The 24,362-nt window shown below is 40.3% G+C and overlaps 1 protein-coding gene across 1 annotated transcript in view; it reads right to left on the bottom strand.

Annotated features, from left to right (window-relative positions):
• LOC116332569 (radixin) overlaps window positions 1-17,650 on the bottom strand; it is a 40,596-nt gene extending 22,946 nt beyond the window's left edge. The window contains exons 1-2 of the mRNA XM_039599767.1: window positions 17,432-17,650; window positions 4,892-4,989 (exon numbers count right to left, since the gene is read on the bottom strand). Of these exons, the coding sequence (XP_039455701.1) occupies window positions 4,892-4,903 (12 nt within the window). The 5' untranslated portion in view covers window positions 4,904-4,989; window positions 17,432-17,650. The remainder of the gene's footprint in view (window positions 1-4,891; window positions 4,990-17,431) is intronic.
• Between the last annotated feature and the right edge of the window lie 6,712 nt (window positions 17,651-24,362).

A 24,362-nucleotide genomic window follows, 5' to 3' on the forward strand; every position in this document is an offset into this window, starting at 1 on the left:
CCGCCTCTTACTGGTTTCTTTGTAAAACCTGATTGGTTGGCCCTACAGTAAGCTTCATGGTTGGCTGTGCGGCACAAACTAACCCCTGAGAAGGAGGCTCACCAACAGTCACAGCTGGGACAAATTAACCATGTTCAAAACCATGAGAAAGTGAGCGTTAACTATATTACTAATGGTAACATAATGGGGATTGGAAGGCCCCACCCAATGTATTTCACTTATATCATGAAGTTCTTTCTTTATTATTTTATGTATGAAAAATGTATCAATATTGAGAATGTGTTTTTGAAAGTGTTAGAGCTGAGTACTAATCAGTAGAGAGGCAGTGAGAATTTACTGTAAAGTAAGTTTGATGGATTTCTGATCAATACTATCGTAGTATTATTGGATTACTATTGTAGTAGTAACTTTTGTGAATTGCAAATAGACAGATATACATCTCGCCACAGTGTTAGCTCATCAGTCTGTGGATGAGCTGAAAGTTATTTGAAACATTATATGCATCAATTTTGAGAATTTTTTTACTTTTTGCCAGCCCACAATAAATGTGACAAACTATCTGCCACTGATGTCCGATACAGATACTGTATATCAGTGCATCACTAATCATGACCATCAGTATGATGGCGTCCAGCTTTGTCGAGTGATTGCAAGATTTTCAGATTCTGGAAACTGGTTGCAGAGATTTCCTCCCATTCAGTCCCAACAACATTAGAGATGTCCATACATAAAACTGCTGAATGGAAAAATGCCGTTTTTACACCACACCAAGCTTCCATTGAAATACAACTGAGTCATTTGGATGATTAAAATCACATCATATGATTATTTCTGCAAATCACTAAGTTGTAGGTCACAATGAATAAAAGTTTACAATTAAAATGTTAATGTTTTATCTACAAATTTTGAAAATATAGCTGGTAAATGCACTGAAACAGTGACTGAATGTAGGCTGGGGAGAGGAGGTGGAAGTAGTGCTGATCTTCACACCCTCCCTCTAATTAGATTTAGTGACTTGATAATTCCCATTATATAAATGAAAATGGCTGTGTAAAATATTTATAGCCTCCAGCGAGGGCTCACTGCCCCCTCTCTACAAGCCCCTGGCCCTCAGGGACACAAACGCCAGGAGGGGCAACATGTGCAAAACGCCGCAATAAATCAATAATGTACGATCCCCCACCGCATCTCACACCCTAGATTAAAAGGCCTGATGCCTGTTCATTCCTACAAACACACACAAACACACACACACAAAGCAAACAAGTAAACAACACATTCTGCATTCACCCAGGCAGACATGTCGCTGAAACTTCAAATATTTTCATTAAAATGATCATCATGTGAAATGAGTAGAGAGAAGTGAGTCTCTCTACAAACGCTGGGTGTGAGTGTGGCCTCTGTGAGCAGCTAAACTTCTGGCTTCGACCCGGCAGATGAGGATGGGTAAAACAAACATGTCGACTGTAATGATACATGATACGCACATCACAGTCAAGCCAGGCACCTAATATCTGAAACGTCACAGTGGCTACAGTCTAACTGATCAAGACCTAAACCTGGCAACCTGTGTGTGTGTGTGTGTGTGTGTGTGTGTGTGTGTGTGTGTGTGTGTGTGTGTGTGTGTGTCTTGGTCTACGTCTCATAGAAAAAAAATTACAATATTAAAACAGCAAACGCAGATAATCTGCAAGGGCTTCATCACGGTGTTGCCCTCAACATCACCCTGAATGCCCTGACTTCTCTGTGGACAAAGGTAACTAGAGCTGTTGGGGAAAGTGCAGAAAAAAAGAGTGTTTTCCCTTTAATTCATTTTTTAATTTTAAGTGGGCAGCAAACAATCAAACATGTGTCATAAATAATGGCACATGCAAACAGTATATTAAAACAAAGGGTAGACATTTTTTAACTGATTTACTGCCATGGAACTGCAAGCCTCCACCAACAAATCAAGCTTACATCACTGTCTAGACTCCTGATGGTTATATGTACTGCAAGAAATAGAAGTTGGCATTGGCGGCCAAAGATTAATGTCTCTAAATGTAGAACATCCCTTTAGTTTCTGAGTTTTAGCATTAGGCAATCACCAGAAAAGTGATTTTGCAGAACATAAGAAGTTTGTCAAGTTCTGTTAAAAGCTGCATAAAAGTTCTTGGGATTTAAACAGTAATAAGTTACATTATGCAAGGTCACATTCAGATTGATCGCAGATGTTGCTTTAGTCCAAGTGTCCTTATATTCAAGATCCAACCAAATCCAAGTCCGGTATTGTGTTTCATTATCAAGGTTGTCTGATGAGGGAATATAAAATTCTCAGTCACAGTACAACATGTGAAAATGTGAGGAAAGAAAAGAAAAATTCATTGCATACTCTTCACCCTCTGTTTCTACAGCAATCGATTTCTGGGCTGCTTCCTAACACAGATCCGTTTCGTACAACCCCGGCTTTGACCTACATGAAAGAAGCGAGTAGCAGGGGTCATCCATGTTGGGTTAGGGGTGTGCACTTGCCATTAAAACACTGCTTAAGGGAGGATTACGATCTAGTGCAAACTCACTTTTTAATGGCTTTCCTGGGGCTAGCTAGCTTGTAGCCTGTCTTGCCTTTTGAGGGTCTTTCTTTGTGACCCAACAAGAGAAATGCTTTGCAGAACTTTCAGGTCACCTCAGCTGTTGATGCGTTTTTCCTGTCTACAGTTACTTCTTTTGTTGCTCATTAGCTTGGAGCTGATGGAGTCAGGCCAGCTTATGTGCTCAATGGTTATAGGCATGCCTTCAGGGGGAACTCAGCTTCAGCTTGTAATCCGAAGTGACATTTGAGCATTTTCAGGAAACCAGAATGCATAAATGAAGCAGTGAAAGGGCTGATGTGTTTACTATTCAACCGCTAGGCTTAATGTCAAAGTGCATTGTAATGTAACCAGAGTGGGAGTTCCCCTCAAGGGTAGCTTGGGTGTCGTTTTTCTAGACTGGAGGTGAACAAAGTGCCCGTCACTCAGTCCCCTCCCAAATCCTCTTTTATCCCTTTGTTTTCACTCCCGATGGTCAATTTCAATAATCTGCACTTTCATTACAAATTTCTCCTTCACTCCTGCACCCCTCCCCCGTCTATCTGTCCATAGCGCTGTCTCCATCCTCCCACCACACAATTTCTCCAACAATTCCCATCTGATCTGGCTCAGCACCATCTCTGATTGTTTCTCAGAGCTAACCTCTTTACATAAGTATTCAAATTTGTTGTAAAAGCCTGTAACACTACCCCAAATTATTTTATATCACAAACCCTCCAAAGGCTTCTTTATGGACAGGAACATTTTATCATCTTCTGCTCTTCTGTCATTTTTATCCTTTTTCTTATGAGCCGTTTCATCTTTTTGCATCTCTTCATCATCTCTCTATTCTATTACCTTGTGTCTCATGCTTCACCTCCCATCCTCTTGCTGCCTCCCCCCACAATCTCTCGCTCTCTTTCCAGGAATTGTGTCTGGCCTAATTCCCCATTACCGAGATTGATGGGCCAAGGGTTCAGTCCAGTCGCTCTCTGGCTCAAGAAAACCGTGTAAGCAGCCAGCGTGTACGTGCAGCAGGATCATAAAAGCCCTGCTTTGAACCCATTATTATTATTTGCTTGAGATTTATAGTGATGCATTGAGCTGGTTCACCAAACTAAGGCTGGAAAACCTCAACATCTGGTTCTGTTAGATCTTGGTTAGTATTTAAATCTGGAATAAAATTCTATATTTCTTCGTAATCACCGCCTTTAATTTTGTTTATACCATGCTGAGGAGTTTAATATTGCTTTATAAACACAATATTAAAGTAATAGACAGAAAACCATCACCGCCATCAAAATATAATCCTGTTATTTAAGCGGCAGTGCAATCTCAGCCTCTACACGTTTGTGTCACAGCAAAATGAAAGCTCCCAGTGTCCTTCAGTCTAAAAATAGAGCAGAGAAAGCCCTCTTTGTGGGTTTTTTCCCCCTCAACAGACAGGACAATCCCACAAAGTGGACGACTGTTGTGCCTCTGTGCATGCGTGTGTGTTATCCCAAAACTCTATGTTGTCCTACAAAGCATTACTTCTGACTAGTAGAGCTGAAAAAAAAGTCTAGACTTATGTAATTCATGTCACCAATACTACTGCCTCCAGCTACACTTGAGGAAAAGGAAAAGAACAATGGTTTCTGTTTTCTAACCAGAACCCAAAACCCATCCTGAGCTTACAGTCAACCATTTTTCTCTGACAGAAACTTTAGCCTGAGTATTTAATGGAGGAAAAACCAAGAGCTCAGCAGATAGTGTACATAAATGGATGATCCTCAGGTTGTGTGGTTAATATCTTATTGAACGTTACATTTGTAAGAGACCAATTGACTAGCTGTGATAAAAACAAACTAACTAATTGGTGTTTATATGTGAAAGCCCCTGAAACTTCAAGGTTGTTCACATATACAGGAAACCTAAATTTTGCATTGCCTTTATTCTAGCCCCAGAAATCAGAAGTGTCCATAAGTGTGAAACAACCCAGACAAACCCACTGTCCAGCAAATGCATTAGCTGGGAAAATTTAGAGCTAACTGAATGGGCTGCCATCTTCTAACATCCTCAAGTCATTCATTTCTTTTATAATCATTTGCAAAATGCAAATCCAAACCTCCAGGAACCTTACATGCTGCAGACATGAGCAATTAGATCCTTGCTTTCCCCAAATGCATAGCACAGAATTTTAAAAAATAAAAGATACAAATCTAAATTGATGCAACAACTCCCCCAAAACCCTGCAATCTGATGATTGGGAAAACCTTGAAGGACTTAAGAATAGCAATACAGGGAGTAACCATGACATGACAGCTGTAAGTGAATCATTAATTCCTGATGTAGGTACTAACCGGTTTGGGCATCTTTCTCCGCTCTCCTGTCCCCTGCTGCTGATGAAACAGAAAGAAGTCGTCCTCCGTCTTCCTGCCTCACTCTGGGGCACCAGCGCCTGAGACACAAAGCAACAATGAAAGCAAATGTCAACAAATAAAAGAAAAAATAGCATGAGGTAGACGTAGCCCCAGGGCTCTGCTGTAGTGCGTTTCTTCTATATCTCTTGGTTCTCTTATAGTACAATTATACATTTGTGCTGAAGACAGAACAGTGCTACGATTAGAAAACACAAAGATAAAAAAACAAAGGATCTGCTGATTGGGTTCATGCTGACAACACTTTGCACTGCGTTTCCTTTCACTGTACCAACCACTTCCTTACGTGGTAATTTTTCTAATAAACACTTCACAGCGCTGTGACAGCTGGGATAGACTCCAGCTCCCCCACGACCCTGAATTGGATAGGTGGAAGACGATGGATAAACGGATGGATGGATGATTTCACAGCATCTGCTGTAACAGATAAACCTCCCACATTTTAGTCACACTGTGCATACATAAACTAATTCATATCTCCTCACTATAAATGTACATACCTAGTCATTTTTAATACTGCGGCTACAAAAACACTGCTGACACACACTCAATGCTAGAGCCCGACCAATACACGGGTCTAGTACTGCCACCTTGCAGCAACAGAGCTCTGGGTTCAGATACCCAGGCTTCTGAGGGTGGCCTTTAGGTGTGGGGTGTGCATGTGCTCCCTGCTCCTACGGGGTTTCCTCCAAGGCAAGAATTTTTTTGCTCTCTAAAAGTCAGCAACTGAAGTGAGTTTCCTGCATGTACACAAGGTGCTTTTCATTATGCTCAGGCATGTAAACTCCTCCTAGCAAGGATGTGTGAGAGCTACGAGGAAGCTGCCGAATGAGAAATCCTGCCATCAGCTAAGTGTAACGTGCTGCACGGCTGTATCAACAGAAAGGCCCAGACTGGATTCTGGATTCAAACCCAGAACTTTCTTGCTGTAAGGCATCGGTGCTACCCTCCACACCGCCGTGTTCCTCTAAATTCCTACTGGTTAGGAAACTTTGTTGCAGACGAAAGAGCTGTACCATCTCTGCTGCTACGGTGCTGCATGCACTACTGCACATATTTATTTTCCCCACTTTAAAACTTAGACCTTGTGTACAGATCAGTCTTCACTGGAGTTTCCTAACCTATTTATTGATTTGAACTGTTATCTGGACAACTATATAGCACATAGCTGTCTAATCTGTTACTGTTTAATGTGATGTTACAATTCTTTATTGTAACATATTTACTTTGTGTGTCCAACTATGTGATGTTTCATTACACCGTAGTCAGTCACACAATATAACTGTGTGACTGAACTGTTTTACCTGTAATTTTTAACTGTAACTATATTACCTGTAAAGGTGGGATTAGGCCTCTTCAATAATCCTTTACGTACATCTCTTTCTAAACCATGTGTACGCTGACTGAAATAGCCCTGACAAAACAGATTTATCAGTTGCTGCAGGCTAATAAGGAATAAGGGGAAATGCAAACCTTTCCAAACAGAACATTGCTGACACGATCACATTGTCAAAACAAGACAAACTGGCCATTTGATATAAGATTACATCACAAAAATAACAGAACCACTATTAACTTCATGTTTTACTGCAAGTACGGAACAAAAAAGGGACAAACTAAACTAGCAACACTTAACAAACAACCATACTATACAGTAGTGCTGGGCGATATGGAAAAAATATTTATCACGATATGAATTATTTTATATCACGATAACGATATATATCACGATATACCACCTGACCTGTGGTCATCTGGAAAGTATGCAGTCTTTAAACAGCGAGGGTGAGGGTGCAGTCTTTGTTTTGAGTTACTGTAAAGCATGTCGCAAATCCGGGTGCACGTAAAGCAGCACCATGTTGCGAAACCACAAGACAGAATTTCTTTGTGAAAAATGTCATTTTTTTATACTTTATTTTCTCTTGCATAAAGTTAAGAGTATGTAAAGTGAGAAGACAACATTAATATATTTGCACAGGCTATTTAACCCTTAAAGACCATAGAACCAAGTCCACCAGAGCTTATCTTAAAATTTATTTATTTTGAGTGTCTTCATAGTTTTATTTTTGAGATACACAAATTTTTATATACTACAGGAAAAATGAAAATAAATAAATGCAAATTTGCAAAAACACAGCATGTGCATCAAAATAAACGATTTACACCAGTGTAATTTGACTTCTAAGCATCCCAGAAACGATACAGAAGAACATAAAGTCAAACATGACTTTTAAAAACACCAACATAGGCTTTGAAGCTTAAAAAACTACATTTTCCGCGAAAATGACATCACTTCGGTTTCGGACATGTAATGGCGGACATGCGATAGTTCGTTATTCCAACGAAGTGTTATGAACAGCTGATCGGATCAGCAAAGCCTGTTTCTGGAATATTATGTTTTTGTTGCTGCAAGTCTGGAATGTTATGTTTTTGTTGCTGGAAGTGCTTTTTATGCAATTTTTGCAAAGCTATATGTGGAAGAAAACCGTGACCTAGGGCAGGCTAATGGAATAAGATGTAAGTACAACTCCTACCGTTTCATATGCAAAAAAAAAACATTATTGCGCTACCTTACGTGGTTACAGTTCTACAGGGATTTAAAAATAGTTAGGGAAAACGGAGTTTGCCTGCTCCGACCGGTTTTAAAGGGTTAATGATATATTTTATGTAATAATTTGTAAAATTCGGGTTAGAAACGATAGAAGACAAATGGCACGATAGAAACTTTTCTATCGTCCACACGATATATATCGTCATATCGCCCAGCACTACTATACAGACAGATGTTACTGAGATCCTTTGACTACAGCATAATTCCTCAGTGTTCAGATGAAGCTGTAACAGAGTAGCAGTCCTAAACTCAGCATAAAAAACAAATGAGAACCAGAGAGTAGGTAGAAGACAGTGGTTAGTTATCGAGAAGATCAGGGAAAGAAAGAAGAAACAGAAACAAACCAGTAAACGGGGAGAAAAAGGGTGGGGGAGTTACAAAGCCCTTTGCATGATCTCTATGACAAATCATAACTTGCTTACTGAGAAATGTTATGTTCTCTGGACAGTGTGGGTTTATCTAGTACATCTTGTTACCTAAAATGATTAGAATGTGAGGAGAGCAGTTGGTAGGTGTCCCGTAGGTGCCAGATCTTTGTGATGTGTGGGGCCAGAAATAGACCTTCCTCAAGTGTCAGCACATAGCATTAAACCAGGCTCAGACACAGGCTTAGGCTCGGTCTGAGAAGAAAACAAAGTGAAAGATTTTGGTTCTCTAAATATCTCAGAGTTACTGGAAAGGTTTACACTAATTAATATGACCACAAGAAGCCATCCAAGAAGAATTATGGAAGAATTCTTCATTTTGCTTTTATTTTCAAAATAATGATGGAAACTAGGTTTGGTTTGTAAACTGGGACAAATAAAACATTCAGTATGTCATAGAGATGGTGTTTAGATCTGAAAGAAATTGCTTTCAAAGTGTGTGTTCTCAAATTGACTTATCAGTGCAGTCAGCCTCTGCTATCCTTTGTTTGTCTTACTATTAGTGAGTGAATTTAAACAAACCTACGCCTCCAAGACTAAAAAAAATTATTGTGAGGTCTTCAGCCAAGAGTTTACATGTCTCTGCATAAAACATTCTTTACAATAATCACATTTAAAGGATTGGGCTATTGAACAGAAAACAGTAAAAAAAATGTTTAAAGAATAATTAACTTGGATAACTACATTGAACTGCAGATCCATTTAATGTGGTCAATAACTGCCCTACATATTTCCATCCTATTAGAAAGCTGGCAGAAGGATTTCTACATATTTGAATAGTCTTGAGGCAAACTGAAAATTTTATAGTCACATCTGAGAGCATTGTAAATTTACAAATTCTCACTTTGATGTGTCAGAAAACTGTACAACACGACCTGCAAATCAATGCACTGCTCAGTCTCAGTCAAGCCTTCCATAATCACATCAGCGTCTTATGAGGGCCAAATCCTAAAGGTCTATTTGGCTCGGAATACATTTTCGTTCAAAGAGAGCTTTAGCAGCCAGATGAGCTTCTTTCTTGAGGTGCAGAAGCATCTCAACTAAGCCAAGATTATAATATGAGTGACTTCTAGACCACTGCTTGAACTAGAACTTGTTAAAATATGAAGATGGAGGGCAGAATCATGTTTTAAGTGATTATTCTAGAAGAGTGAGCAAAACTAATGTTATTGTTTGAAACACTGGCAACTTCAGAGGACAGGAACATGTTTAAGACTACCAAAGATTGATTGTACTGTCAGCAGTAGCAGCAGCTGTAGTTTGGCCACATCAACTAGGACAATAATATTACTGACAGTTGTGACAGCAGCAGAACGGGCCCCCAAGCCAAAGTTTCATATCACAAAATAGCCAAAAACCCTCCATTCTGACAGGACCAGTTTCAGGTTTCTATTACACAATACTACTGAGTGAGGTCATCTTCTAGCAGGTAAATAGACTGAAAGAGCATCACATACAAAGGCTCAGTCACAGTACTAGAAGCCACCAAGTGAAAGTCTGGCATTTTCAGTCCTGAGGAAAATTTCAGCATTCCATGTTTGGCAAGTGATTGATAGCAGTTGCTGTGACACTGACTCCTAAAACCCCATTCACGCAGGCCTAGAGACTTGTCGGTGACCCCCGGTATCACAAAATTCCAAATGGAAACTAGCTGGTAAGTTTATCTGCTTACCAACTTTAAAGTAAAAGTTGCGCCTTACCACTACAACTTTTACTTTGAAGGCAAATGTTCCATTTCCAGTTTGCGTTGCACATTTTCAAGTTTCATTACAGGTCAGAGAGCAAATGATGATGATATGGTCTGCATGCATCGATAAAAACTGAGTGACCGCACAAGTCTGCTAGTGACTAAAGCAAACAAAAGGTTTCTGGTGGAGCACCATCTTTGCAACAGATTTCAACATTGAAAAAATTAAAATAAAATAAAATTCAGTCAATCGCCAGCTGGTCAGGAAATATACATTTTATCTTTAGTCACCCGAGGTCAATGTGTGGGTTCGCTGATCAGTCGCTAAGACTGTGTGGCTGAGATCTAACTGAGGCTCACAGATACACTGCCAGTCAAAAGTTTGGACACACCTTCCCATTTAATGGTTTTTTTAATTTTTACTACTTTCTATGTTGTACTGAAGACATCAAATATATGAAGAAAGATATATGGAATTATGCAGCAAAGAAAAAATTGATAAATCACTCTGTCTTATATTTTACATTCCTGAAAGTAGCCACCCTTTGCCATGATGACAGCGCTGTAAACTCTGAATGTTCTCTCAGTGAGCTTCATGATGTAGTCGCCTGAAATGGTTTCACTTCACAGGTGTGCCATGTCAGTTTATTTGTGGAATTTCTTGCCTTCTTAATGGTTTTGGGATCATCAATTGCATTGTGCAGAAGTCAGGTTTGTACACAGCTGACAACCCTGTTTGACAAATGTTAGATTTCATAAGTAAAGAGAAATAACAGTCCATCATTACTTTAAGAACTGGAGGTCAGTCAGTCCAGGCAATTGCTAAAACTTTGAATGTGTCCCCAAGTGCAGTCGCAAAAACCATCAAGTACTATGGGGAAACTGGCTCACATGAGGATCGTCCCAAGAAAGGACGACCAAGAGTCACCTCTGCTGCTGAGGATAAATCCATCCAAGTCACCAGCCTCAGAAAACACAAGTTCCCAGCACCTCAGATTAGAGCCCAGATAAATGTCACACATAGTTCCAGTAGCAGACACATCTCTACATCCACTGTTCAGAGGAGACTGGTGCGAATCAGGCCTTTATGGTCAGATAGCTGCTAAGAAACCACTACTAAGGAAAAGCAACAAGAAGAAGAGTTTGTTAGGACCAAAAAACCAAAGGAATGGACATCTGATGAAAATCTTTGGTCTGACAAGTCCAAATTTGAGATTGTTGGTTCGACCCGCCATGTATTACTGGTGACACTGTTGGGGATTTATTCACAATTGAAATCACAGTGAACCAGCATGGCTACCACAGCATCCTGCAGCGACATGCCATCCCATCCAGTTTGCGTTTAGTTGGACCATCATTTATTTTTCAAAAGGACAAAGATGTCAAACACACCTCCAGGTTTTTTGACCAAGAAGGAGAGTGATGGATTTCTGTGCCAGATGTCCTGGCCTCCACAGTCACCTGACCTAAACCCAGTCGAGATGGTTTGGGATGAGATGGACCGCAGTGTGAAGGCAAAAGGGTCAACAAGTGCTCAGCATCTCTGGGAACTCCTTCAAGAGTGTTGAAAACTATTTCAGGTGACGACCTCATGAAGGTCATCGAGAGAATGCCAAAAACGTGCAAAGCAGTGAATAATCTAAAATATAAAACATGTTTTGAGTTATTTCACTCTTTTTTGTTTACCACATAATTCCGTATGTGTTCATTCATAGTTTTGATGCTTTCAGTGAAAATCTACAATGTAAATAAAATAAAGGAAAATCATTATATAAGAAGGTGTGTCCAAACCTTTGACTGGTAGTGTATATTGGTATACTGATATCAGCTGATATTTGCCCATCAAAGATACATCAGGGTTTCCAATTTGTGCCGATAAAAATCTTTTGTAATTAAGAAATTGTGTCATTTCATACTTTCTCCAGAGGAGAGGGTTGATCTCCATTATCTACAATACTACACTATCTGTAGGACACGTAACTGAGCACACTTGCTTTTCTGGGATACATCTCAACCACTTTTGGGATAGGAACTGAAAGATGGTGAACTATGGTTAGCCAGGGTGGAGTCAGAGGAAACTCCAGCGTAGCTCGCAGTCATTATGTGGAAATCTAAATCAAATCTTTTAATTACATTTTGTATCATTTCTATGCCAATGACATTCAGCTTTATCCACCCTAGTCCATCTTATTTAACCCAGATTAGTATAAGCTCGCTAGCAATTACCTTGCTTTAAACACCAACAAGGCTGAGACCATAATTATAGCTCCTTGTGAACTATAACCTAAAATGAGTCAGACTTTTTTGTTCAGCGGCTAAGTCCAGCATTCAGAATCTTAGTGTAATATTTGATTCTTCTTTGGGGTTCGACTTGCATATAAAATCTTTGTCTCGATTCCTGTTGCTTTCATTTAAAGAACATTTCTAAATTGTGACTTATGTTCTCCTTAGTTGAAATGGAAAATAATATTTATCCGTTTTTGGTTTTGCATTTAGATTACTGTAATGGCCTGCTTACCAGCTTGGACAAAGTTTTACTTTCACACTTCCAAGCAATACAAAATGCTGCGGCCAGGCTAGTAACATCTTCTAGCAAGCAAGACCACATCACTAGCATTCATAGTCTTTACACTGGCTCCCAACAGGTTTTAAGATTCATTTTAAAATCCTTGTATTAACATACAAAACAAGATACGGCCAGGGTCCAGATTATATACACTGCTCCTCACCATCTTCACGGGTTCAGAATCTGTTAGTTGTTTGCTGTACACAACTAAAGACTGGGGAGACTGAGCCTTTAAGTCTGTGGGACCGAGGCTATGGAAGAGTCTACTGTCACAACTACGTTTAGTTGACTCTGGGGGTGCTTTTAAAAAGCAGTAAAAACTTTTGTTAAAACAGGTTTTGTGTTTATTTTATTGGATTATTATTATTATTAATTTGTTTTGTTTTTTAGAAATCCATTTTTTAATTGTGTCTTATTTTATCTTTTTATTGGCTATTATGGCACTTAATGTTTTTATTTCACTTTTTTTGTGTACAGCTCTTAATAAACGTTACTTACTTCCAATATTGGTTCTTAAACACACCAGATATGCTGGAATTATATATTTACTGGAGCTAAGCTTTATCTACATGTAAGTAGTGTATGTGCACAAACTAACACCAGAACAGCCACTTAACTAGAGAGCTATGGAAATCACAAGATAGAAAGTACAGATGATAGCAGGCTAGCAGCAACTGAACTTTCTAAATAACAGTGAGATTAATTATCTACCAAACAAACTTGGGCAGCTGTTAACATACAGTGCAAACCAGATCCAACAGAGCTCTACTTGTGGGAAGCACTGATATATAAATACTGAGCAATTTGTAGTGATGTTGGATTTTTTTAAGCACCCTGAAAAACAGATATCAGTATCAGCACCACAAATGCATAAACAACTCGGACAGTCCCATCGCTCCTGCTGGCCTTAACAGCTTTCACTGGAAACCCCATTACAATCAATGCAACAAATTCATTGTTGAAACTCCAACTATTTTCAGCTGTAGGTAGGAAAGATGAGAAAGTGTCTCATAGATCTAAAATAACTTCATCCACAATTTAATAACAGCTAGACACAAGTGAAGAAACTGAACCATTATCAGTGTAGGTCCCTTGGCTGAAAAACTTAAATTTAAAACAGGGTGACTGCAAAATCTAAAGCCTGGGATGAGTTTATCAGCTGAGTCACCTTGTGCAATTTTCTTCCAACCCTGTATCACCTTCTGCTTGCTCTGTGTCTTTCTATTTCACATGAAGGTTGAGAGACAGTGAGGGAGTACAACAGTGAATTGATGGAAAGAAAAAAGAGAGAGAAAGTCAGTAAGAATTCAAAGCTTTACTTGACCCATATACCTGCAGCCAGCAGATAGGTGAAGACACTGAATGCTAAGAGAGTTGAAGTGTTTTACTTCTGTGTTCTGTGAAACAGTATAAAGCCAGTCATTCGAAAAAAGAAAAAACCCACAGCAGACACAGACACACACAGGTCTGCCCTGTGTAGACAGGTTTAGAAAAAAAGTGATGCAATATATTTAGTGAAACCACAGGGTCACTTAAAAAAGATATAGCTTTCAGGTCCCCATTCATGCAGAAAGAAACCCTTCTCAACATGAACATTGCTTTCTTTCATCTCTCTCGTTTTCTCAGAGTTAATATCAACACAGTTAATATAAAAAATATTTACACGCACTTTTATAGATCTTCCAGTTGCCTTTACAGACCTCTGTTACTTGTCTTCCTTTCCCATTTAGCACATCATGTTAAGTTGGGCTGGCGATCATATTTGGAAATACTGTTCTGACTGTCTTTGCCATTTTTTAATTTATTTGAACAGAAAAATAAATAAAATAAAATAAATAAATTATGTTATATATATATACGTGTGTGTGTGTGGGGGGGTAATGAAACTCCATTCAGAAATGTGGAGATGGAACTCGTTCAATTATTTTTCACGGTTTTTGACAACATCACCGGTTTCCTTTATTCTGTCAATTTACATAGCGATAGCATAAATATAAAAAAAAAAGGACGACTGTTGCTGTGAAATGCTTGGCGTTGGTAAATCTGTGTCATTACATATGTGTTTGCAGAAGCCACAAAATGTCCTGCTGTTAAGTGCCAGGGCTGACACACAGATAACTTTGAGCAGCTGTTACAACAGCAGGAATCGGCACCAACTGCTTAGAAAACAAAGCTTTACTTAAACCACCGAAGAGCCAATTGACTCCTCTGTGAATGTCAGTAGGGGAGACTTTGTGATAAAATGCAAACGGCTTGTCCCGGGTGTGACCTCTGAAACTAACTGCAAACACAAACTCCTAAACCACAGAAAAGGTGTGAATTTTCATGAGTTTCTCAAATATAATAAAGTTTATGGAGGAAATAGCAGCTTTTTTGTAATCACCTCCAAGCGCTCCGAGCTTACATGCTGACTTTTTTTTTTTCTCTCAGTTGGAGGAAATGGGAGGCAGAGAATGGGTAGGATTGGGGGACGGGATGGAGTATAACGCTGAATCTCGACAGACAACCGCAGAAGATGAAGCTAATCAGCCAAAAACAAACACTAGCTCCAGATGCATGTGTAATGACTATGGCTGAATTTGAAACCAGCCCGTTTTATTTACAGAGGTGCATGAAGGACATTTGCATTTGTTGTCCCTCCAACACCGTAACCTCTGTGTCAGAATTCTTCACGCACCGAGTTACTTAAACCAGTTTTAAAGTGTACAGGAAACAGAGATGCCGATAAAGGCAAAGAAAGCGAAAGAGAGGACATGAGATTGAGGCGCAATAAATAAGGGAGAAATGAGAGAAACTAGATAGCATCAGTCTGCGAGCAGGCCTGTGAAGCTAAAGTATTGGCTCCCTGTTCCCAGTTGATACTACTACATATGCTGCAACGTAACAACTGATTACAAAGTGACAAATTACACCAACATGCATGAGACAGAAAGGCATATTTCTGGCATATTACTTAAGATGTTGCAAGCTGTCAGCCTTATGTCTGTGAAAAAACAAAAAAAAGTAGAACAACAATAATAACTCATTGTGGTTTATATTTTTGATCTGTTTTTCCACTTGAACAGTTAAAGATTTACCATTAATTTTGTTGCTTAGTGTTAAACCTAAATTCCAGCTGCAATGCAAAGCATGTTCCTGGATCAACTTTGACCATTTGAACTTGTTACCCATGTATGAATGCACCTTCACAATGGATTGAATGACAATAATAGATGTTTCTGGCATATTTCTCCTTTGTTTTAGATGTAACTAGACTTGACATGCATCTATAATTAACAGAAGAAATGTAAACAGCCAATGTAAATACTGTCTCTAAACTTTTAAAGTGCTTACATAGACTACGATAGAATGGAAATTGCAACAAAACACCAGAAAAGTCTCAATTTTCATTAACAAGGCTGAAAACTTCACTCAGTATGAACACAGCCATAGCCATAACATAGTAGAGGAGTTTCACATTGACAGCTGGTGTGTGAATACTAGTCTAAATTCTTCCAGCTGGCAAATTGTCTTATTATTAACATTCTTTTGGTTGGTGGAAGTTGGTTTAAATTGTTTAAGAATAAAGAAAACCAGGGCCTATTCTGTTTCCTAACATAGCGGAGGGATACTGCTGTTATTGCCATTTTAGTGTCTTTACATTTATCTCACTGTTACCATCTTTGATACAGTAAGGGTTTATTTACAAATGCGAAGTTTATTCGTAATGACAAGTCTCTTTAATTAGCCAGTGGGTAAGCATGTACTTTCAAGCCTTCATTAATAACTTCTGCTGTTAAGCTTTCTTCTTCTGCATTTAAGTGGTCCTAAAGCAACATTTCTCAGGAATTAACAGCTATATGGACGTGCGGTCAGGACAAGCATTGGCATTCTCCTTTTCTGGCCTTGTGCCATGGGATTATTCAACAGGTTACAAAAAAATAGCGCAGCCGAGAGAAATCTAAAACCAGCAGTCAAGGGTATCTGATGTCATGGTGCAGAGAGCCTCCTTCTCAAATGAGTTGTAATTCGGTCCCACGAGTGGGCGGGGTGGAGAGCAACAGGAGAATTTGAGCGATGGGAATAATGGCCAATAAATTCACTCGCTGTGCTGTAATTGGGCCTATCAGCAGCTCGTGATTTGCCTGACGCCGACAGAGCATCTGTTTGTGCCAGATGGACCGCTAGCGTCCTGTATATGTGTGTGTGCGCGCGCTAACGTGACTGAATTGAAAACCGTTATTTATGTGCAAAAGCCATACAGGTCCGCGTGCTTCACGCTTAGCGCCTAAACTTGAAAATGATAAACTAAGGCCAAGGTTGCTAACGTGAACATATCCTTATCTTGCTGATAAACAAAAAAAAAATAGTCAGACTTAAATCGAAGATGTTATTTGTTTTTACGTTACAGTATCGCCTGTATAATCTTGGGGCAGCGCTAAAAACAGCGGGATTTAAATCGACCGCAAGTATCTCAAAGTGCGGTGACCGCAACAAACGACTTCCCAAATGCCGTATCTGCACCTGCTAACAGTTCAGTGTCAACGATGTGCTAATCGTGTTTCAGCAGCGGCTGTTTTCGACATTGTTACAGAGAGAAAGGCGCGTTGTCAGCACCACAAAAGTTGCAAACGGCGCAAGAAACATTGTTTCCGCTGCGAGCTTTTTTTTTTTTCTTCCCCACCAGAGCATCAGTCCCTTCCAGCACATGAACAGGACCAAGCCTGAATTTCAACAGCAAAGGCGGGCACGTTCAAGCTCTCCCGGGTAGCTGTTGAAATCATTATGGAAGCGCTCAGAGGAGCTCGTGAAAGCTCACATATATTCCGTTTGAATCTCGAAGTAGACATGACAACTAATTGCCATGACTACCCTCTTCTGTTGCCTAACACCAACTGACACTGAGCCCCTCAGCGGAAAGCGACACTGGGCTTACTCACCCGTCCTCCCGTCCTGAAACGTGCACGAAGCCGGTTAGAAACTGAGGTGAAGCCAAACCGGAGCCACGCCGCCTTTAACCTGCCTGTCAAAGTGCGCTAGAAAATAAGTTGTGCCGCTCGTCAGCGGCCCAGAGTGTTCAAATAAAGACACAGCTGCCGCTCTGCAGCCCAGAGAAGAAAATAAATCCCTTCTCATTTGGACGGCTTAAAGGAAAAGAAGGACGACAGGCAGAGATGAAGACGGTCAAACTCACCTCAAACGCCTAGCTGCGCTCGAGGATGTGTCCCAACTGTCACCCCCTCCAGCAGGCAGCAGTACTTTATATATCCACAGCGATTAAAAATAGACCGTTTCACGTTCCCGGACACGGTGCGTACTGAGAGTGTAGCTATAGTGATACAGGCTTCATTGGAGGGAGACTCCTCCGCCAGTCTCCCACGACCGGAGAAGAGGTAGTCAATATGGCTGACAAACTCACCGTACCGAGGCGTGGTGAGCAGAGTCCTGCAGATTCACCCACCCCTCCTCCTCACACCGTGCGACTGAAACTCTGCAGAGCAGCCCAGCTGTGGGGTGTAGGACTGGGGTTCAGGAGCTTATCACCCCACCCTCCAAAAAAGGAGACGTTTTATTACCTCGCAGACCCCCTTCTGGTAAATGTGTTGGGTCACATTTTATTTTGAGAGGTGCCCCCCTGCTGCTATGTAATGTGGCAAGTGTGTAACTGTAAAAGTGTTTGGATAGACATTCAGCTAAAAGCACCCAAGCAGTCAAAACTTTTGTTTTTTTTTAAATGTGATAACAGTTTTCACTGGGAACCCTCAGTGTTTGTGTAAATCTTGCAGGCATGGTCATTAAATTAGAAACATGAAAAGAAGAAGAGCATGCAGCTCTAACTCATTCACAGTGCTCCAGATCTGTTCGAAATCAGCTTCAGATTGAGACAGCAGCAGAGTAATGGCAAAGTGAAATGGCTGGTGTAGCATGCATTCAGCACATAGTGGTCCTGGTTCTTTACATCACCTGTATTTTTATTTATGTATTTATTTATTTTTTGCAGCGTGCCCTGCTGACCCTTGCTGGTGAGCTAAAGTGATGAAAAACTCACTTTAAGGCACATCAGTTGGCCAATGATCAACAATTTTACATTTTCATGTAATTCTACATAAATCAGTCTAACAGGTTGTTTTTTAAGGTGGTATCTTTAAGGTGTGATCATGGAAGAAAGTCTGTGGGGGATGACCAAGGGAGACATTAATATACATCAAACACGAAACAGGACACTGCTGGCGGACCTTAATGTCAAAAACAAGTGCTGGGTTCATGCTGAATGTGTTGGAGTAAGACTCAAGGCAGGCAGTGGGACTGCTTTACAACACATATGCCTCCTGAGTTGTTTAGTCCTTATATTACCATATGAAGTAGCAGATTCACTCCAGAGCTGCAGTGGAATCACAGACACTCGTGAAACATTTGACCTCACAGATACGTGCCTGCAGTAAAAGTAGAACAATATCGTCGCCACTTGTCTGTCGAGTTTTCCTTCCACCCCAGCAGGCGGTAGTGCCCATCTGCATCTCCGGAAAAAGCTCACCATTCATCCATCCCCGCCTGGAAATGAAGGCTTTATGAAAATAGCTGTGTTGTGAAACAGTCCATGTGGTTATGAAGAGGAGAGATGTGTCATCTTTGAGCTGTGAGTCACTGGCATTCTCGGTTGCCTAAACTTAAAGTCGTAATGAGGAAAACAAAAAAAACCACAGAAGGATAATATCAGCAGATATCGATTGCTGTGTACATCCAATTAGAGCCTGACTAATGGCTTTCTGGAACTGGTGTACATTTTTGCTATTAGGAGCCTCTGATCTGATGGATTTGCTCATTAAGTTTATAATTTATCTCCCAAACATTTTACTCACGCAGCGTTTGGGAATAATCCACCCATTAAGTATGTGTAAGTTTGTCCAGGTGTCAAATATCAGCATACAGCACTCAGGCTGCAGCAACTGAAAGGTATGTGTGCTATCACGGCTGTGTCAGATGTCAGCCTCAAGGAGAAAGTGAAAGGAACTGCTTGAATATGGAGGCCAGATTATAATGGCATATCTCTAGGGGGGCTGATTCATCAGTTTGCATCTCTGGCCTATTTCAGCATCTCTGTCAAAAATGGGTGGTCATAAAGGGAGAACGGAAGAACAAATGGTCTTTGGTTCTTCTGCATTAGTTAGAGGTTCAATACTTTTAACATTGCGATGGCGTTCACATTCCTCCCACCTATGGTTGCTCTTTTTTGTTCTCACGTCTTCAAGGCCGTGTCCTCTCGCTTTCAGTCACCACGGTTTTGTTTTGTTTTGTTTTGTTTTTTTCACTCGGCAGTTTTAGGAAGTAATGTAGTACATTAAATGGGATTACAGTAATCTCATGAGTGCACTCCATGACACAGTGTCACAGTGTGAATTAAGGCCTTCTGCAAACTGAACTAATGAGTCTGGAACACAGATAATCAAACCTTTCGATCCAAAACTGCTATAGGCTTCTCATAAATATCTGACATGCAGCTCTACTCTATTCAAAATCAATCTATGATTTATCTCTTTGTTAGCCATGTTTAAAAGTTTGTTGGCTGAATGATTCAGTTTTTAACTTTTACTTTTTTGCATTTTTTCTTTTATTTAATGCATGTATAGCACCCAGCCTGCATTTAACATAAATTGCACAACTTAAGGAAACAAAATTTACCTGACTGATTATTTAAAATGTCATTTATGTAACAGATTGATTGCTCAATTGTTATTTAGGTGTCTTTTGCTTGTTTTTATTGTTAAAGAGACAAGATTTTAAGGGACTACTGTGATTTTTTTTCATTGTACAACACTGACACCCGATGGTTGCATACGTTTATGAGCACAACTTGCTAGTCTCCGGGATAACATCTGTTTAAAAGAGTGCTCCTGTTGCTGTGTTTGCTAACAGATGAAGGCTAATATAGCATAAACCTTTGTTTATATGTATATAATCTGGATCTCCATTTAAAGGTGGAAGAGAAATAAAACACATTTAACATAATAGAAAAATCAACAGATTGTTTATAAAGCTCAGATGGAGAGCCACAATCTAGTTGCATCGGTACACCAAGATACAAAATAAATTAATTAATAAAATAATTTGAGTAAGCCAATAGGTTCTACAGTTTTCCCATATTTTCTGGAAAAAGTCTGTAAAGATGCAACCACTAGAGGGTGTAGGTGGGCACTTTCCTTAACCATGACCTAAAGTTCAGAAGTCAGTTGTAGATTCATATGTGTGGGAATGCACGTTTGTGTCTCCGTGCGCCTGTTCGTCTGTGTCTTTATGTCAGCCTGGGTCTTAGACTTCACCTCTCTGGGAACATCTCAGGCTCTCCAAGGTATGGAGGCCTATCTCCCCTCACCACACTCCCTGCCAGTGGCTGATGCCCTCAGACGCTGGTGTGTTGGTGGTTCTTGGTGTCTGGGGCTGGGCGCTCATGTATGTACCGGTTCACTCCCGGTGGCCGATTGGCGGGGCCTGGCACCTTTGGCCCTGCTGGGCCCCTTCCGGGGGGTGGGGTGCCCTCAGGCCTCTGGGCCTGAGGCCCGGTCCTCTCTGGCACAGCTGGCTGCTGGCAGAACCCGCGGGCACGTCACTGCAACCCCCTCTGGCCTCTGCTCCGTGGCTGCTGGGTGACCACTCGTTTGGGGCTCTCCTCAGCTCTTCCCAGGAGGGTGACACGATTAACCCCCGGTGGTCCTTCTTGGGTCCTCGTATTCTGGGGCCTCTGGATGTCTGGGGCCTGGATCTCCTCCATACCTGCTTCATGCCCTGGGGGACGGGGCTATGGCTCCCCACACTCCCTAGCAGATCATTACATGGAGAAACCTTTTGAATACAAGCGTGCCGATCCACACAGGTGTACACACAGGTTTTCACAGACACAAGCTACACCTTTTTTGGCTGCTACCTCAAACCACATTGTGCGCTGTCGATCTTGCTTACTGCACAATAACATGTAATATTTAGTATCTACTTTTATCTACTGTTAGCTAGTTTGTTGTGATGGTGTTGTATTTATTATGTTGCTCTGTTTTGTTTGTTTTCTCGTCTGTTTTTTTCTTATCCCCATACAGGTGATCCAGGTGTTTTGTTTGTTTTTCTTTCTTTTCTTTCTTTTTTTCTCTCTTCTCCCCTTTCTCACCATCTTTTCTCCCCTCTATTTTTCTTTCTCTCCCTCTCTTTCTTTCATTTTTTCTCCCTGTCCTATCCCCCTGTCATGTCTGTCCTGTAACAACTGAAAAATCAAATCAAATAAATACATAATTATAATAAAGGTCAAACAAATGGACCAATATGGCAAGGCCATGATGATCCAATGGGTAAAGTAAATCCGCTTGGTTTTCTTTTGGCCTTCAGACAACAATTCTGATGGCTAAAGATCCAAACGGGACAGGCAAAAAAAAAAAAAAAGATTCATGTGTGTGTTTGTGTGTGGGGTGTGTGTGGGGTGGGGGTAGTGGAGAAAAGGACACTGGCCTCACTTGTGGAAAAACAAAGACAAGAAAAAATAATTAGTAATAAATGAAAAATGTGCATTGAATTCACACATGGAAAGCAGACCTTGGTTTAGTACACATCATATTATTTGCAGTGAAGAACCTACTGCATTCTTATTAATACAAATGTTTAGGTGTTTGCAAACAGAGAACAATATATAATGAAAGGAATTTCAAAAATCCTGTCCTCATGTACCCAAGTGTTCTTCGCTCTCGAACTCTAAAAAATCCCCAAAATATCAAATGACTTAATAAATTCTCTCCTTAGTAACCCTGTTTAAATACTGAGTTAAAACTGTGGTGTTACATTTCTGCATTAACCTTACTTTTATTACTAAGCCTACAAGACGAGGTTCACTCTAGGGCCTATTTTTCCTTTGTGAGGATTACTGCAGAATGTGCAGGAAATTTACCTGCAGGGGAAAAAATCCAGTAAGATCCATAGGTGCTGATTCATACATGAGCCTCTCTGCTCAATAAGGTTAATATAAAAGAACAAAGTAAAATTTCTGCTCAAATATTTAACTCTCGCTGAGATTATCAAAGGCTTTTTAAAGCATGACTGATTAACAAGGCTGGAAGACTATAGACTAAAGCAGGATCTTACAACCTTACTCAAATGCAATCACACAGACAAGACTGCGCATACAGAGCACAATCATTCATATCAGCACTTCAGAGACAAGTTAAATGTGCTTCAAAGTTTGAAGTGCAGTGTACATTAGAACAGGCCTTTCACTGATTACACTCTCACCAGCAGTCTTTGTTGGTTCATTTAATACCACAATGAGGGAGAAAATATCAACAGTGTCTTTCAAATATTAAATTTTTTTCCCCAAGTATTATTGTGTTTTGAAAAGACTCTAATTGCAAGGATTCAGAGAGTCACAGCGCAGAGGGTCCGTACCCAAACTAAGCGTGTTTCCTCACTCAGTCAGTGGCTGCTGCTCTGCTATCTCCACATACAATTCCCATGATCCAGAAACTTACCACTCAGGGTTGATCAGTGGCTATAATGCTTTAGACCAAGCCGAAACATTTTACCTTAATTCTTGTTGGGGCAAAACTTTTTTCTGGGCAACAGCCGAGGACACTTATCATCTTTTACTGCTTTTCTAGGTGTAAAAGTGTCTGACCATCCCACTCAAAGCAAGTTAAGCAGCTCATTTCTTTAGGCAAAGCCTTCTATAGTGTATTGGAATATTCCATCATGGTCAGAACCTTTACTGACTTTGTAAGGAAAGTCGACACTCTTCAGTAGTTTTTAAATGGGTTAGCTGTGAGAGTTTAGGCTCATGTTCTTAAAACAAACATTGGCCACTGTCCTTACTTATATTCTTTGCCCATTTCTTGCAGTTCTTCTCTACAGGAACAGTTGCGGCTCAGGAGGTAGAGCAGGTTATCAGCTGATCAAAAGGTTGGTGGTTCAGTCCAGTCTGCATGCCATGCCCTCTGACACCACCATTGGTGTCACTGTTAGATAGAAAGCACTTAACTGTAGCACAAAGTGCTTGTATGAATGGGTGTGTGCTTTGAGTGCTCAGGTAGAGCAGAAAGGCCTTATATAAGAACCAGTCCATTCACCATTCTCTAACTCCTGAAAGAACTGGTGCAAATTTCCAGTGTGCTCAATGCACTTTTCCCCACCAAAACTCTGCTAGGAACGAGGGCTAGTAGGTGCATACATTGTGGTGAACATAGGAATTTAGTTATGTCCCATTCAGCCAAAAGACAAAGCTTATGAGCAGTGCAGGGAGTGCTAGTCAATTAACCCCTTTCATCTTTAAGCAGCTCAAGCTTAGCATGCATGCATCCTCTTGATTTGATAATCAACTGTTGTCCTCGTTAGTACTGGAGACATAGTGCAGATGAGTATTCTCATCATTAATCCAAATTATGCAGCTAGCAAATGTGTTGAATTGCTTCAAATTCCCACCTGCTGTAACTCATACCAGTTAGGAATTTCTTGATCTTCATCTCACTCATTCCAGCTTTTGGGCACCCCTTTTTTAACAACATATATCCCCACATTGACTGATCTGTTGGAAGATTAGTTAGCTGGTGTCATTCCCATTGTCCCCCTGAGTGATACAGTCTATGTGAAATGTTCACAAGAGGGCAAGCTTTGCTGGCACCACAACTGTGTGTATGTGGATTTTGCAGAGCCTCCTCTCTTCAAATTCTATTTTCGCTCAATGTTCTGTTTTTCGGGATTTTCAAATTATGAACCTTTCCTCTCCTGCTGTCCTTTCCTTCAAGGGTGTGGATTGACATTGTGCTTCCCTTAATAAAGCAGGATAACTTTTGTGGGGTTTGCAATCAGAGGCAATTATCAGAAGAGAGAAGGTGGATAATTTGCACATTCATAGAGCTTGACATACTAAATGAAACAAATTATAAAAAAAATCATGTCAGGGCAAATGTCTTCAATAGCTGACTTATCAAATGAGAGCTCATTTTAAACTCTTGAACTAAAGGCCAGAGTTATCGGGATATTAATTGTGCTGGAAAATTGAATTTATTACTTCGTTAAAAGTGGGCTACAGACCGTGCTGTGAAAAAGTATTTGCCCTTTCCTGATTTCATAGTCTTTTATTCATTTGTTTCAGATCACCA

This window comes from Oreochromis aureus, linkage group 16 (genome assembly GCF_013358895.1).
Source record: "Oreochromis aureus strain Israel breed Guangdong linkage group 16, ZZ_aureus, whole genome shotgun sequence".
Classification (NCBI taxonomy): domain Eukaryota; kingdom Metazoa; phylum Chordata; class Actinopteri; order Cichliformes; family Cichlidae; genus Oreochromis; species Oreochromis aureus.